We start from the raw sequence: 16,635 nt of genomic DNA, 5'->3' as shown, positions 1-16,635 counted from the left end.
CACCTCAGTTTGTATTAAATCAGTGTTGGGAAGCAGTGGACAGATGTTAGCAGATATGTATGTAACACTTTCTAAAAAATAAATGTGGATATGAAATAAAGTCATTAGCTTATTGGTTTCTGTAAATGACCCTTTATTAAACCATGTTTGTAAAGTCACGGTGAACATTTTGGACAAGTTTGATGTTTTGGGTACATTCTAAAAACAATAGTGAGGCAGATTATAATGCAAAGACAACTCGATCTAAATTAACAAACGGCAAACAATGTGTAACATATTATGGTGGCTGAAATGTATATTAAAGTTTACTGACAAAGTATGCACGTATCAGTTATTTCCAAAACATCTGAAAGATTTTCAGCATTTCAATATTTATAAGGTGTATGTAGATTGATTTATTTAATTTTAGCATATTTATTATCTTTTTGTAAATAATATGAGCATTGCAATTTACAATCTTGTTTATTTGGGTTTGGGCCCAGACCAAAATAGTCCTGGTTTCACTGTGTTGCGTTTTACTTTGGGGAAATTGTACTACCTGTTAGTTTTTTGAGCAGCATGTGAATATGCTCCACGGAGTGAATAGGGTCCCTTTGCTAAAATCTAGTTTCAAACCTAATTGCCATATTGGACAGATTTGGTAAGTTATAATATGATGGTAAACAGTTGGGCAGCTTATTTTTGCTTTATTCACTTTTCACTTTGTCATCCACAGTATTAATTCAGTTTTATTTGTCTAGAGCTAAATCCTCCCATACATTATCTTAAGGCACTTTAAATAGTAAGGTTGGAACCTTACAATATAATAGAGAAATGAAACAGTTCCCTCAATGATGAAAACACGGCTACTGTGGAGAGGAAGCCGTTCACAGGATTTTATCATCTGCCACAACCAGCTGGGTGAGACTAAAAGAGAGTCCAGGGACAGTTGGGTAATTGCCATGTTTAATCAGTCAGACTGGTTGTTATAGAGAAAATAAGCATAGTAATAATAAAGGTGTATTTCTATAGCACATGTCTAACAAATGTCTAATATTGATACTTATAGACGTCACCAGCATTAGTTAGTAGGGGAAAGGATAGTGCTAGTAACACATAATCAAGTAGTAATAATAATAGTCACTCAGATTAGCTGCTATCTGAAAGACACAGAGGGTAAACACACATACTTGCAGGGCCAGCCCTGGCAATGTTGAAGCCCTAGGCGAGATTTCAAATTGGCGCCCCCCCAACATACACATGCAAACTGTCGTGTATCCCCAATAACTTTTGGACTGTATACAGATGCACACACAGGCAGACAAATTTGTGAGCAATAAAAAACAATAAAAATATATAATACAAATTATAATATATGTCATGTCGACACAAATAAACATTAATGATGTCCACAGTCGGGTTGATTCTTACCTCTATATTGTTCTTTCTTCTCCTCCTCTACTTTGCGGTGCTTTCTGAATTGTGCACCTGATAATTTAATCTTTTTTTGATTCATCTTTGACTCTAACTGCAGCGTGTATGTCAGGGACACACCTGAGGCGGAAGCGCAAATTCTGTGCGAGCCGCCGCCTGACTGTTCACACAGGGAGCCATCCAGGAGGATGTCTTAGATGCTGGCTTGCCTGTCCACGGAGCCACGGGTGGTGACATCAGCAAATGTCCCTACTATGCTGCCAAAATGAGTAGGTTTTTATACACCTCTTTGTATGCACCATGCTGCTATGAGGAACTGTTGTGAAGTGAAATGAAACTCCCTTTTTTTGTTTCTGTTAATGCTAATGAATGCAAATAAACTGGATTCACTTGGTCTGACGTTTTCAATCACATCTTTATAAAACACCTCATTAGCTTCACACTATAAACCCTATGGGGGGGGAATGTTTTTTGAGAGAAGATTCCAGATTCATTCACTAGACTGGCACTCAGTAGAGCTCAACAGAGCCGTATAGGTTCATTTCTGATCCATGCAGCTTCCTTCTACCAAGTTGTGTGGTTATTGGTCCAGTAGTTTATTACATAAACCTGTCACCAACATTAATAATTATCAGGAAGTTAAAAGTAGAATGAAATGTTTCGAGAATATTTAAATAGTTGACGGGTAATTTTCTGTTTGTCGACTTATCAATTCATTTATTCAAAGCAAATTTTCACATGCTACTTATTCTATAGGGTTTTTATATTGTGTTGTATTTACATTGTATCTATCGGTTTGTTTTTGTCGTGCACTGATTGCTGGTTGTACATCCAAATGCCCTTGAAGGATATTAAAGATTCTCTCAAAGACTGCACAAACCAAGCTAGAGCAGCAGAGGAACCCAGCAGCCAGCAGGGGGCAGCCTCAGGACATCACATGGAAACAAGCAGCAGCAGACTGATTCTTGTAAGGCGTCCGAAGTCAAGGTTGGAAACTACTGGGTTATTCTCTAACAATAGGTTTTTAAAGCATGTTAAATCATCCAGTATCTAAAATCCAAAAATATATAAGCAACTTTTTTATTAAGGCTGTAGCAAAGGCTGTAGCAAAGTAGAAAATATTTTCTCTGAAGTGTGTATCAAAAGCTGCATAGAATGATACAAAACACACACACACGATAATTTGTCCATTGCTTTGGAATGTATAGTTCTCATGGCATCAGCTGGTAGTATGGCCTAGTTAGTAGGGCGGCTGTCCTTCAACAAGAAGGACCCGGGTTTGAATCCCATCTTGAAGTTGCCAATATATTGAACTCTTAAAGTTGGCATGATTCCCCTACTAATTGCAAAACATCTTACACTATGTAAATTTCAATTAATAAAATATATAAAAAGAAAATATAAAAAAAGAAGCTGTGCGCAATTCCTGCGCAATGGGCTTCTGCGCAGGATGTGCGCAGTTCGGTTCTGCGCAGGATGTGCGCAATGGTCTTCTGCGCAGAATGTGCGCAATGGGCTTTTGCGCAGTAGGCTTCTGCGCAGGATGTGCGCAGTGGGCTTCTGCGCAGAATGTGCGCAACGGGCTTTTTGCGCACGTTTTTATATTTAATTTAATTTAATTTAATATAATTTAATTTAATTTAATTTATTTTAATTTATTTTAATTTAATTTAATTTAATTCGATCCGGTGCGTCCCCGGGGATTAGAGGATGAAGGTGTGACGTTAATGTATTGTTTTACATTGCATGTCACGTCATCAGTAAATATATCATAAAATAATTCAGTCTCTTGTGCCGCCCTCTTTGCATTTTGCGCCCTAGGCAACCGGCTAGGGCTGGTACGACTGGTTTACCATCAGAGCACAGTAGCACACAATGGCATATGTACATACTACACGTTGGACTCGTGTTCTTCATGAACTGGGTGTTTTTTCTCCAGAGGTCTGAGTGGAGAACACTTGTATTTGACCGGTAGAGTTCAGTATCATTTACAGGCTCTGGAAACTGAAATCCTCTCTCCAGTTCTACACCAGTTGGCTGGCTCATTCACTAGAGTGGTTTAGAGACACTCGAAGTGATCTTATTGGATTTATTCATATTTAGTTTCGTGACCACTAAACTGTGAATTGAATCTTACAACAGGAGTGTTGTTTCTTTTCCGTGAGTCACTCAGCAGCGGAACTCCTGTTATAGTCATCGTTTCAGCAGGGGCACAATTCGTAGCCGCACTTTGCCGACAGGCTCGCCTCTTCTCGCATGAATGGAAAGATATTAGCGGTAAAAGCCTCGAGCCAGGAATGAAAAGTGGATGCGGACGTTTCCCGAGTTAACGTCAGTCCGTGGATTTAACGTGGAGACGCATCTCCCTGTTTTCAGCCTCGCTGGGTTTCTGTTTGTTTGGGTGTAGAGCGGGAGCTAAGTAGCTGCTAGCCTCAAGCTAACAGTCAGTAAGGCAAGGTACAGTTAGCCTGCCGAGCTAGTCAGCCCTGTTCCATCAACTCAGAGCAACAACAGAGCCAACATGATGGACACTATCCTCGACCTCCCGGTGGAGAAGAAGATCTTTTATGCTGTTCTGGGCTTTTCGTGGACAGTGTATCTGTGGGAGGCGTATCTGTCTTACAGACAGGTGAGTCCATCGTTACTGTCGGGATCATGTGTGTGTTTGAGATCAACTTTAACAAATATATAAACCGATAGACAATACAACATAAAATAAACAAGTGACGTAGGTAAACGATGGTAACTTGTGATATTTTATGTGACAGGCTCCTCTTGGAAACAGGAAGGAAATTGTATCAAACATTTACATAACAGCTGTTACATTAATCTAAGTATTTTATTATGGTTGTAAAAGGCCTCTGTTTTGCATTATTTCCTCACAACTAACTTTTGAGAAGTATGTTGCATGTAGTCAGAAGAACCTGGCAGATCAGTGTGATTATATCGTCTTAAGTTTATAAAATGAAGGAACAATTTGAGTTTCAAGAAGAATTATTGTTATTCCAAAACATGAGATACATGAGAGGGAACTAAATACTGAGGTCCCTGTAAACAGTAATGAAATGGCGCACTACAATCTAAAAACTAAGCATAAAACAATAGCATCCCAAACTAAACTAGATGAAAAACTATGCTTGAGTTTCTTGCAATTATACTGCATGTTCAGCTCTCTTCTATCTGAATTGCCAATTGACTTCTTTTAGGTTTTGGTTGTTGAAGCCAGTGAAACGGAGCTTGAAGTCTCAATGAAAAGTCAGAATCAGTATCAGCTTTATTTGTCAATCATCTACAGTTGACAAATAAAGATGTTGTCTAGTTTTCAGTAGGTCAGTTGAAACTGGTTTTATTAAAGCAACACAGGTCAAATAAGTTAAGAGCATACACCCAGACAAAATAAACTGAGAATGATGTGAAATACAACATTAGGTTCTCTAGGGACAATGTAATGATTCTTACGTGCATTTTATCAATTAGGTCTCCTGTTGCCTGATACTTGACAACGTTTGAATTCAACAAAGGACTTGTGAGGAATCTGAAATACTGTTTCCCCTTGTTTGTACTGTGATAAAGTGTCAACTATGTACTTACACTGGATTGATCTGCTCTACAGAGGAGGATATACAGATCAACAACACATGTACCACAGGAGCTCGGGAAGATCATGGATTCTGCAACATTTGAGAAATCACGTCTTTATCAGCTGGATAAAAGCAACTTCAGCTTTTGGTCTGGACTCTACTCCGAGACTGAGGGGACGGTACGAACATCCAGTAGATTGAATTACACATATCATTCAATAATAGCAATTCTACCATTTGATCATACAAGTGGATTGACCTTCAGTGCCAAAAAGGCAGAATTGTGTTTATTTGTCATGTATAGTTTTAGAAGAATGGGACAAAAGGATCAACTTACAATTGAAAATGTTTGATTGATTTTTTTTTATTTTTTATATATATATATATATATATATATATATATATATATATAGTTGATCCTGCTCCTTGGTGGAATCCCGTTTCTGTGGGGCGCCGCTTGCTCTGTGACAAGTCACTTTGGACTTGGTTCAGAGTACGAGATCACCCAGTCCCTCGTGTTCCTGATGCTTGCCACCCTGTTCAGCGCCATAACTGGACTTCCCTGGAGTTTGTACAACACATTTGTCATTGAGGAGAAGCACGGCTTTAACCAGCAGGTACGTTGACTGAACCGCACCCACTCAAATGTGTCAGTTTGTAGTTTCCTGCCTCTGGAAGGTCTGCAGACACCTTATCATCCTCTTACAGTCTTCAAATCTGCAATGGAAATAGTTAACTTACCCCTGTTTTAGATTTGGGCCAAAAATGACAGTTTGAAACAAGATAAATGTTCAGGTGGATATAATAGAATGAATAAATATTTGTAAAATAATTGTATATTTTCCACAGTGAAAGTTTGTCATTTCTATAATCTGTCATAAGTTATAGGAAATCAAGCAGACAATGGCAGCTTATAACTGCAAACTTAAGATATAACTCCCTTTAAAACCCAGGCTGCCATCAGTGATAACTACAAACGCAGACGTCCTCTTGATAAATCCCTCTCTCTCTTTCGTTTTTTATTCATATTAATATCTGCTCTTCCTCTCAGACGTTGGGGTTCTTCCTCAGAGACGCTGTGAAGAAGTTCGCTGTGACCCAGTGTATCCTGCTGCCTGTGACCTCACTGCTACTGTACATCATCAAGATTGGGGGCGACTACTTTTTCATCTACGCCTGGCTCTTCACCCTGGCTGTCTCTCTGGTTAGTGCCATGTTCTCCTCGCAAGCGCGTGATACAATGTGTAGAAAAATGTGTAAGCACCACTCATTCTAATAATACATCTCGCCTTCTCTTTGGATCTTAGGTACTTGTCACCATCTATGCTGATTACATTGCTCCGCTGTTCGACAAGTTCACTGTTCTGCCCGAGGGAGAGTTAAGAACGGACATTGAGGTTATGGCCAAGAGTATAAGCTTCCCCCTCACTAAGGTTTATGTCGTAGAAGGTAAAGTAATAAGTTGCATATGTGTTTAAGTTTTATGGGTATGTTGAGCCATTCTACCAGATGGTTAAAGGTACAGCATTTCTTAACTGTTTTGAATGTCATGTTTTCAGGTTCCAAGCGGTCATCGCACAGCAATGCATACTTCTATGGGTTCTTCAAAAACAAACGCATCGTGCTGTTTGACACTCTTCTGGAGGATTACTCCCCTCTCAACAAGTCTGGAGAGACCCAGCCTGAGCAGCCAGAGAGTGACGAGTCATCTGGTGAAGCCAAAGCCAAGCCCAAGGTGACACAGCCATGAAAAGATCATATTGCTCTGATATTAACCACAATTCATCTGGTTGACCCGACCTGATAGATAAAGTCACTTGTTTTTTCAACCACTCTTCTCCCTAAGTTGAATTGATCAGTCAAGACTGTGTCTTAAATGTTATTAGTAGTGATGATGATGAAATATCTTTCAGTGGAATCAGGTTTGTCTTTCTCATTTAAATACTTTCACAGAACAAGAAACAAGGCTGCAACAACTCAGAGATCCTCGCAGTGCTGGGTCATGAGCTCGGTCACTGGAAGCTCGGTCACACTGTAAAGAATATGATCATCAGTCAGGTCGGGATCTCTTGAATTTTCATATTTAATTTTCCTGACTGCACCAAGAGCATGGAGTTGACCTCTATGCAAATTGACCAAATGAGGACAATGAAAAGCATTACGTCAATAACATCTGCTGACTCTTGTTCCTGCAGATGAATTCCTTCCTGTGCTTTTCCCTATTCGCTGTTCTGATCGGACGTAAGGAGTTGTTTGTAGCGTTTGACTTCAATGACAGTCAACCCACATTAATAGGCTTGATGATTATCTTCCAGTTCATCTTCTCCCCGTACAACGAGGTGACTATGAGATTCATCAGTTAAATTGCTTGTTTTTTTAAAGTGTTAATTTATACATTTCATTATTTACAGATCCACTTTCACCCACTAATTAATTTTTGTCTTGTGTCTTTGCAGCTCCTGTCCTTCTGTCTTACGGTTTTGAGTCGCAGGTTTGAGTTCCAGGCAGATGCCTTTGCGCAGGGCATGGGCAAGGCCTCCGAGCTCTACTCAGCCCTCATCAAACTCAACAAGGACAACCTGGGTTTCCCTGTGGCTGACTGGTTGTTCTCCATGTGGCACTACTCCCACCCTCCCCTCCTGGAGCGCCTCAGAGCGCTGGGCAACGCCAAGCAGGACTGACGGGGCTGGAAGGGGGAGCGGCGCCCGCTGCGTCCTCCAAAGGAGCTCCGCAGACCACTCCTGGCCCTGTGATGCATCCCGGTCTTTCTTTAGCCACCTGCAGCCCCTCATCTTGTTTTATCTTCTTTCTCGTTTTTCCATTTTGCTCCCTTTAAACTTTGTTTTAAACCAAACCAAAACATATCAGCACAAGGCAGCCTAAAAGAAAAAATCAAAAGCCTGTCCTGAAGTCTCTGCTCTTTTCTTTAGAGACACAATGCGCTTATAGAGAAATACTTCAGGGCAATGTGTGTTTTACAAATATATTGTCAGAGCACAATTTGCAGACAGTTCAGTTTTTGAAATAATACCTATACCTTTTTTTTTTATCTTAAAATTAAGGAAAAGAACTTGGATTTTCACTTGTCACACTGTTTCTGGTGTGATAGTAGGAAGAAGTTTATAAAGCAGTACAACTCAAATAAAACAGGGAACATGTGGTCAAGCTAGGTTTGCAGACAGATGCCTTACAAAACTCATGACAATACTTTTTGCAGACACACAGGCCAGAATTTGATTTGTCCCTCAAGTGCAACTGTAAATTTTATTTAATTTTAATTTCAATGCATTATCCCCAATGAAGCTCAAGAGAACACGTGTTAATTCAGTCTTCAAATCCCCAGTTTTGTAAGAGGAATAATGTGATTACTTTATTACAGTAATACAATGTGAGTGCCTCTAATTGTTGCTGTTTGTTCAGAAAATGAAAATATTGTGAACAGCAGTGCAGAAGAAATTTTCATTTAAAATTCGGTTAGACTTGTGGTTTTTATTTTCTACATGCATTGGGGAGAGTCATTTTACTTTTTTCTTAAGCACTTGCTCGCCAACAAAGGGTGCAACCATACCTGTATATATGTAACTTTGATGAGTAGAGTATTGACGTATGAAGTGAATTGTAGAAAATGTTGAATGTGGATTGAAAATTTTAAGTTGATAGCTGGTGTTTTTTATTTTCTTCTCTTGGATTTCGGGCCGGAGTGAGCACAGAGTTGCCTGGAAAGTAAAGTATTTATAGGCAACTTCAGGGACGGTGTCTGCGAGGTTCCTTTCACCAATAAGCCAGTGCTTGGTTTGTTCAAAGAGGGGACTGTATACTTCCTTTTGCAGCATTGAATAAAGTTCTTCAAAGCATTTGTTGATCTGGGTGGTTTTTTTTACAATTGTGAAAGTTAAATTGAGCTGCATTCGCAAGAATGTTTTAGAATGCAACACATTTTTTAATTTTTCTATGGAAACGTCAAATACGTTATAATACTTTTGGTAATATTTGTAGTATTTGAGTTACTCCTTCCAATTAAATGTGATATTGGTCCAATATTCTTCACATTATGTTTGACTTAGAAAAATGACAAAAACTTATAATACCATAAAATAGGCACCCGATGAAATTTGCAGGGTAATATTTCTTTCATTTGAGTTTCAATATTTAACTGGTTAATTTATTCCCTTCTAATACCTTTAATACTGCACATTATATTATATTTTAACTGCGTAATGGTATAGTCCCAAAGAACATTCTTTGAGACCATACCATTACAAACATGGGGGACGAGTTTTGTTTCTCCGTGCAATACAACATTACTGTTTACATTCATACAAAGTAAAACGAGGCAGTGTATGTGTGTTTAACAAAACCCTTTCAAATGCATTTTCATTTAACTAATATAAGTTTAATTATAAGGACTGACGTGCCGCTCGTGTCGTCGTCACACACCCCGGTCTGTGTGAGTAATGGCGCCGCCCTGTGGTGTTGTTTGAGGACAAGGACACCGTCACTGTCAGTGTCAGTGTTGCTTTCACATGTGAGTCAAACATGGCGAGATTTCTGAGACCCAGCGTCAAGACCTTCATCAGCTCTCAGCTCAGGATGTCGTCAGACCAGGTAAACGCATGTGACACGTGAATAAACCATTGCTTCGTGTGACGCAACAAACCTAAAATTCACCTTAATGGAGGCAGATAGACAACTGTTGACATGCTCCCACGTCAGAGGAGTGGGGTGGTAATGTTGTTTGAGTGGAGTGTTCGGTCAGGCAGATGTGAAACGAGGACAATTATGAATTGACAAGGTTTTCCCTTCAATCATGTGAAGTTTAAATCTAAATAAAGTACCAGTTCTTGCCTGAGAGGCCATTTTAAATCAAAGTGAGTCATCAGCCCCCTGTTACGAAGCTTGTTTGTGTCCAGCTCTTTATTGTCTTGTTTTTGCACAAAACTGTTTCCAGTGTGTTCCAAGTACCTCTGTCAATCTGACACCTGCCAAACAAAGAAGCCTCCATTTTGAAATAAACAAAATCTTGACCTTCCCAGGGGAGTTCCTCACAACTTCCTGGTCTAACTACTCTAATATCAGAGAAACATGTGTATATGTGACATCAAGGTAGTTGAACCCTGTTAAAACCACATAGACATGTCTCAATAATAAAATCCCAAGCGAGAAATTGACTTTAAAACTTTGTAATTTGATGCCCATGTCCTCTTAAGGTGTGTCCCTGGAGTAAAGCCCTAACATGGCTTCCACTCATTACTAATTATTTGACACTAAACATTTCGTGTTTGGATTCCTCAGCTGGGCGAGCTGGGCAAAGGTGCCGGAAAAGGTGGTGGAGGTGGAGGGTCCATCAGAGAGGCTGGTGGATCCATGGGGAAGAAGCAGGCCGCTGAGGAGGAGATGTACTTCAAGTGGGTATTTCTGTACTTTTAAAGCAAACTAATGTTGACAGGGGGATTTGGCTCTAGTTACCTCATAAGTCGCCACATTTTCTTTTAATTGTGATCTTCTCTTTGTCTCTGTTCCTTCATTTGTTGTCTCTTCTTTGTTGTCACCTGTTTCTGTATCTATCCACACAAGGCGTAAAGAGAGGGAGCAGATGGCCGCGTTGAGGCAGCACCACCAGGAAGAAATTGAACACCACAAAAAGGAGATCGAACGTCTGCAGTGTGACATCGACCGTCACAAGGGAAAGATCAGGAAGCTGAAGCACGACGACTGACTTCCCTCCCGCTGACAGACACCTTTAGAAATAACTGTTTGCTGCATGCGCCGTCTCACCGGGCCTGACATGAATGTGTTGTTGACTGTTCTGTAAATGCTTGAAAGTTATTGAAGCTTGTCATTAAATGACCATTGTTTCAATTGCATGCTGAGATTTGAGTTGTATTCCATGGGGAAAAAAACCTTAACACTGAAACACTTCATATGGCAACATCAATGCATCTTGTGTGCTGTATAAATAAATTTGAAATGTAAACGTCATTGGAAGCTCTTATCTTTTATTATTCTTTCAGTAAAGTCCAATTTTATACATTGTGATTATTATTCTAGACAAATTACTAAATGTTAGCTTAAGTCAACTTTGCAAGTGTGAGGATTTGCTCCTTGGTGTTTAATGTCATTGCAGATTTAACATCTGTATGTTGTCAACTGTTGATCAGACAAGACAAGCCATCTGAAGACAGCACCTTGGACTCAAATCAACATTTTCCACAATTTTATGACATTTTACAAACTTTCTGAACTGCTAAAACAAGTTATTTAGCAGCCCTTCATATTTTACAAATGTAGGGGTACAAGACCTGAGTTTCTGGGACCTTGAGGTAGATGATCGTTTCCCCCGCAATCCAGCCTTAATGCAGATCTTGTGCAGATAGGTCATATTTTATGTATTTCTATTTGAATCATTAGTTTTATCTCCTCAGGAAGAGTTTGTGAGCCACTATATGCTGCTATAATTTTAGTTTTAGGTATGAAATAACTTAGTGTTAATATTAGCTGAATATTGGCAAACAGGAACTGCTTCAATAATGATATGTACAGTGTATTACATAATGTGCTTAAGTTACAAGTTTAAATCTAACCGCAGAAATTATACAGGAGGCCTTCATTTATTAAAATAAAGAAATTACTATACTCTTATTTGACATTTAACAAAACTCCTCCAACAATATTTAATACTAGAGAAAAAGTAAATAAAATCAATTGGCTTGATAAGGACTATTTGTGAACAGTGGATTTTGCCATTGTAATCTTTACATTTCACTTAAAATATATCGTGACATTTTTAACACATTAAGTCAAAAAAAAGAAGAAAAAAAAGTTTCTACACCACGTCCCGCGAGAATGAACTCATGTGTCGTCACTTCCGCCTAACCCTGCTTTATACTCGGACAGCCCCGTACTCGCTCTCTCTTCGCTCAGCATGGCGCACCGTTCAGTAAGGTACGTAAACGCTGCGGATCAATTTTCTCCTTTTTTGCCTTTAACGTGAATTAAATTAAAGTCTACTTCTTCACACTTATACTGCGGGGAATATTCTCAGTCACATCTGATGTAAGCTTGGTCTTGCTTGGCGTTTTTTTTAATACTAGTTTTTAACACGTTTGCAGCAGCTAGCTGTAGCCGAGTGGACGTGTATCCATCATGGCAGCTTCCCTGACGAGTCTATGCTTGTTTACACATAATTGTGCTTTAATTCCTTTTCGCCTTATTGAATTAAAAATCCATTAACCATATTGGCATGCTTTCACGTTAATGCTAAGCTAGCAATGCAGCGAAACCTGTAGGCTGGTGTCCATGCGGCCTTTAGAGCTCTTGGAGAAAACGTTTATTTTAATGAACGTTATTAACACTGTAAGACAAACGTGTTTGATTAAAACTTGACCTAAATCTGGCCGATCTACCTTTTTTCGAGTTTAACGACCATGAGGAAACTCGCATACACTACGATCGGAGACACATGCAGCTGGATGTTGCCTCAGTGTGTCCGTTAGTTTCAAATGCTTAACTTGTGTGTTTCCATCTCGCTCAGGTCACAAAGTGGTGGTTGTGAGGGCATTCCATTCCCTGGCCACTTCTACCGTAGCAAGCGTAAGTCACTCATTTCCATTTTTGGCCTTTTGAAACATGCTTGTTGTCGATGATGATGATTTATCACTGTAATTCGAGTTTAAATGACCATGAGATACCTGACATGCACTACCATCTGAGACATCGGCAGTACCCAAACTGAAGTATATTAGTTTTCACTAAAGTATTTGTAACCTGTACTAAAGTATATATGTACCTTGTGCCTGTCTACAGTGAAGTACCTGTCTTCCCGGGGTAAGAGGATAAACACAACCCCTCTTGTGGACCGTTCCACTTCAGGGCTCCCAGCAGGATCTTCTGGAGGACAGTCGGAGGTGAAAATCTGATTAATTATAAATCTGCCCTACAAATTTGTATTCATTGACATAAGATGGTGCTCAATTTGCTGAGCTCTGTTCAGGTTCAGTGAAAGCACTCAAGAATTTAATTTTGAAGTCATTTACGTGGTTTGCCTGTTCCAGTTGTTGGTCTTACACCCATAGAAAATTGAGGCCCTATATGAAAACGCTCTCAAGTCTATTCTGAAAGATCATTAAAATGTTTGTTAGTTTGAAATGCCAAACTTGTGTGTTTCCGTTTCTTCAGTTCACAAAATGGTGGCTGTGAGATGTGATGGCATCCAAATCTCTGGCAACTTCTACTGCAACAAGCGTAAGTCACATTTAAATTTTGGCTTTTTGAAACTTAATTGTTGTCGATGATGATGATTTATCACTGTAATTCGAGTTTAAATGACCATGAGAATACCTACATGCACTACCATCTGAGACATCAGCAGTACCAGACTGAAGTAATAGGTTTCACTAAAGTATTTGTAACTGGTACTAAAGTTTATCTGTAACTTGTGCCCATTTACAGTGAAGTACCGGTCTTTCCTGCGTAAGAAGATTAACACCAACCCCACTAGTGGACCGTACCACTTCAGCGATCCCAGCCATGGCTTCTGGAGGACAGTCAGAGGTGAAGATCTAATTCATTATAAACTTGCCTTGGAAATTTGTTATTGACATATGATGCTCAATTTACGTGGTTTGCCTATGTTGTTCCAATTGTATGTCTTACACCCATTGAAAAATACTCTCCTTGGTTAGGTCGTCTGCATTTGTCTGAATTGTGACTCCAAACTATCTAGTGGTCTGAATTTAAGCAAATAAAGATCAACCATGTCAAAAGAAGCATTTCATAAAATGGAGAAATGTAATCAGGCCACTAACGGAGAAAAAGACACTGACATTGTTAAATTGTCAAATGTGTTGTCTGCATTTGTCGGGTCATATTTATTGTAGAAGTGTTTCTGTTAATTTGATCCAGCACAACTGTTCCTCATTTGACAGTGATGTTGTCATTATCCCGAAGCTGAACATTTTCTGATTGAAAAAACCTTTATTGGATCTAATTGCTGAGTTGAGTGAGAGTGAAAATTTGTGCTTGGACAAATTAACGATTTGTAACGTCTGCAGTCAAATGGAATTTAACGTTGTATTGAACTTCTATTTTCTTTTTGCCTTCAGGCATGGTGCCCCACAAGACCAAGAGAGATCAGGCTGCTCTGGAGAGGCTGAAGGTGTTTGACGGTATCCCCCCACCCTATGACAAGGTGATTATCTGCAACAAAAAACCACACCCATTTTCTCTATGGGCCACATGTGGCTTAATCTGCTGTCTGTGATGTCAATCTAAATACCTTACCTACCTTGTTTGAGTTACCTCTGAAAATAAACAATTATCTGAGACATGCTGCCCAAGCAGTGTCTATTTCGGCTCTTTCCTTCTTTTATCTGACTTGTGAATTTTGTTCCACAGGAAGCGTATGGTCGTCCCAGCTGCTCTGAAGATTGTGCGTCTGAAGCCCATTCGCAAGGTTAGCCTTGAATATTATATGTATAATTGGCTCGAATCAATAAGCTCAGTTGACCTGCCACAACAGTTCCTACTTGACATTGATGAAATCTTTACTCCTAAACTGATCATTTATTGATGAGAAATTACGGATCTGATTACTGAGTTGAGTCTGGGAAAAGTTGTTTGTTAAGTTGAGGCGTTGAACATAAACTCGTTGACTGCAATATCAATATTATATCTTAAAGAAATCAATATTCTTTAGCATCTACAGTAAATTTAGAGCTGCAGTTTTTATTAACCTAATTTGGTTCAGTTGGTGTCTTCAGATGTTAACTGTTTGATCACTTCCTTTCCCCCCTTTGTAGTACTCCCTCCTCGGCTGTCCGGCACATGAGGTCGGCTGGAAGTACCAGGCCATCACAGCCACCCTGGAGGAGAAGAGAAAAGTGAAGGCCAAGCTCCGCTACTGCAAGAAAGACACTGGTCAAGCAGGCGGAAAAGAATGTCGAGGGCAACATTGCAGCAGACAGCCGTTCTGAACTGAGAGACGACGACAGTGTCACAGTCTGTTGTTTTCTAATGAGAGTCCAACATCAGGACTTTCATCAGCTCAGGATGTCGTCAGGCAAGTTGCCCCACAAGACCAAGAGAGGTCAGGCTGCTCTTGAGAGGATCGAAGGTGTTTGATGTCATCCCTCTGCCCTATGACAAGGTGAAGAGCTGCAACAAAGAACCAGATATCCATATTCTCTAAGGGCCACATGTGGCTTAATCTGCTGTCTGTGATGTCAATCTAAATACCTTACCTACCTTGTTTGAGTTACCTTTGAAAATAAACTATTATCTGAGACATGCTGCCCAAGCAGTGTGTATTCAGGCGCTTTTCTTCTTTTATCTGACTTGTGAATTTTATTCCACAGAGGGAGCGTATGGTCGTCCCAGCTGCTCTGAAGATTGTGTGCCTGAAGCCCACTCGCAAGGTGAGCCTTGAATATTATACATGTATAATTGCCACAAATCAAAATGCTTCAGGGAAACTTCCCACAACAGTTCCTACTTGACATTGATGAGATCTTTACTCCTAAACTGATCATCTATTGATGAGAAATTACGGATCTGATTACTGAGTTGAGTCTGGGACAAGTTGTGCATTAAGTTGAAGCTTTGAACATAAACTCATTAAATGCTATAGCAAAATTATCTTGGCGGCAGTATTCTTTAGCATCTGTAGTAATTAAGCTGCTGGTTTTACAAACTTAATTTGGTTCAGTTGCCATTTGCCTCTTAACTGATCACTTCCTTTCCCCTCATAGTACGCCCTCCTCATCCGTCTGGCACTTGAGGTCAACTGGAAGTACCAGCCCATCACAGCCACACTGGAGAAAAGAGAAGGCCAAGCTCCGCTACTCCTAATACAATGGTCAAGCAGGCGGAAAAGAGTGTCAAGGGCAAGATTGCAGCATACACAGCCGTTCTGAAAAAGTATGGGGTCCTTTACTGAACTGGGAGACGAGGACAGTGGCTGTCGGTGTCTTCTAATGCGAGTCCAACAGCACCTCCAGGAAGAAATTGACCACCACAAAATGGAGATGGAATGTCTGCAGTGTGAGATCGACAGTCACAAGGAAAAGATGAGGAAGCTGAAGCACGATGACTGACTTCCCTCTCACTGACATACAACTTTAGCAATAACTTTGTTTGCGACTGTAAATGCTTGAAAGTTATTAAAGCTGTTCAATAAATGTTTTCAATTGCATGCAGAGATTTATTCTTTGAATCAACCTTACACTGAAACACTTGAAATGTTAACATCAATGCATCTTGTGTGTTGTGTGAATAAATCTGAAATACGAACGGCTTTGTAAGCCCTTACTGTTTCTGAAAAATTCAAGTATTTTAAATTTGTCAATTATTTTTATACAAATTACTCAATATTGCCACGGTAAACTTTGCAAATGTGACAATTTGCTCCGTAGTGTTGTCATTGCAAATTTAAAGTCTGTTTTCAACTGGTCAGAGAAAAATAATCTGACTGCACCTTGGACTCAAATCATTTCAATTCTATAGTAGTTTAAAACTTGCTAATTGGAATAATGGACAAACTGCTGAAACAAGTCATTTGGCAGGCGTTTCTGTGGATGTAAAGAAACAAGAATTGAGTTTCTGGCACTTTGAGGTTGTTTTTTTTCCCCCTGTATCCAACCTTGAA

General features: G+C 39.7%; 3 protein-coding genes and 4 non-coding genes across 8 annotated transcripts; all 7 read left to right on the top strand.

The window, feature by feature from the left end:
• Positions 1 to 3,357: 3,357 nt before the first annotated feature.
• On the top strand, positions 3,358 to 8,848 carry zmpste24 (zinc metallopeptidase, STE24 homolog). Of its 2 annotated transcripts, none has more exons than XM_053434089.1 (9): positions 3,358 to 4,042; positions 5,027 to 5,173; positions 5,408 to 5,611; positions 6,046 to 6,198; positions 6,302 to 6,443; positions 6,554 to 6,729; positions 6,948 to 7,052; positions 7,190 to 7,333; positions 7,451 to 8,848. In XM_053434089.1, exons 1-9 carry the CDS (start codon positions 3,935 to 3,937, stop codon positions 7,673 to 7,675), a joined length of 1,404 nt encoding a protein of 467 aa, XP_053290064.1. In that variant the 5' UTR covers positions 3,358 to 3,934; the 3' UTR covers positions 7,676 to 8,848. The 2 variants fall into 2 exon arrangements, with proteins under 2 accessions (XP_053290064.1, XP_053290065.1); XM_053434090.1 differs by lacking the exon at positions 3,358 to 4,042 and adding an exon at positions 4,730 to 4,939.
• A 597-nt stretch (positions 8,849 to 9,445) lies between these two features.
• atp5if1b (ATP synthase inhibitory factor subunit 1b) lies at positions 9,446 to 10,973 on the top strand. The gene is made up of 3 exons (XM_053434091.1): positions 9,446 to 9,599; positions 10,287 to 10,399; positions 10,569 to 10,973. The coding sequence occupies exons 1-3, from the start codon at positions 9,531 to 9,533 to the stop codon at positions 10,708 to 10,710; spliced, it is 324 nt and encodes a 107-aa protein (XP_053290066.1). The 5' UTR covers positions 9,446 to 9,530; the 3' UTR covers positions 10,711 to 10,973.
• Positions 10,974 to 11,916: 943 nt separating this feature from the next.
• LOC128451088 (uncharacterized) lies at positions 11,917 to 16,280 on the top strand. Its single transcript, XM_053434855.1, is given in 13 exon segments — positions 11,917 to 11,936; positions 12,526 to 12,584; positions 12,824 to 12,898; positions 13,170 to 13,235; positions 13,443 to 13,544; positions 14,096 to 14,181; positions 14,386 to 14,445; positions 14,792 to 14,901; positions 14,903 to 15,101; positions 15,103 to 15,138; positions 15,347 to 15,406; positions 15,740 to 15,836; positions 15,839 to 16,280. Coding segments are annotated over 13 exon segments (1,059 nt in total). The 3' UTR covers positions 15,928 to 16,280.
• Positions 12,627 to 12,709, top strand: LOC128452543 (small nucleolar RNA Z195/SNORD33/SNORD32 family). The gene has a single exon (XR_008341035.1). It is a non-coding gene; the product is annotated as a small nucleolar RNA Z195/SNORD33/SNORD32 family (small nucleolar RNA).
• On the top strand, positions 13,275 to 13,357 carry LOC128452541 (small nucleolar RNA Z195/SNORD33/SNORD32 family). The gene has a single exon (XR_008341033.1). It is a non-coding gene; the product is annotated as a small nucleolar RNA Z195/SNORD33/SNORD32 family (small nucleolar RNA).
• LOC128452546 (small nucleolar RNA SNORD34) lies at positions 14,243 to 14,322 on the top strand. Its single transcript, XR_008341038.1, has one exon. It is a non-coding gene; the product is annotated as a small nucleolar RNA SNORD34 (small nucleolar RNA).
• LOC128452548 (small nucleolar RNA SNORD34) lies at positions 15,202 to 15,281 on the top strand. Its single transcript, XR_008341040.1, has one exon. It is a non-coding gene; the product is annotated as a small nucleolar RNA SNORD34 (small nucleolar RNA).
• Positions 16,281 to 16,635: the final 355 nt, after the last annotated feature.

This window comes from Pleuronectes platessa, chromosome 11, assembly GCF_947347685.1.
Source record: "Pleuronectes platessa chromosome 11, fPlePla1.1, whole genome shotgun sequence".
NCBI lineage: Eukaryota > Metazoa > Chordata > Actinopteri > Pleuronectiformes > Pleuronectidae > Pleuronectes > Pleuronectes platessa.
Note: the sequence above shows the minus strand (reverse complement) of the source record. Positions and strands in the feature narration are given on the sequence as shown.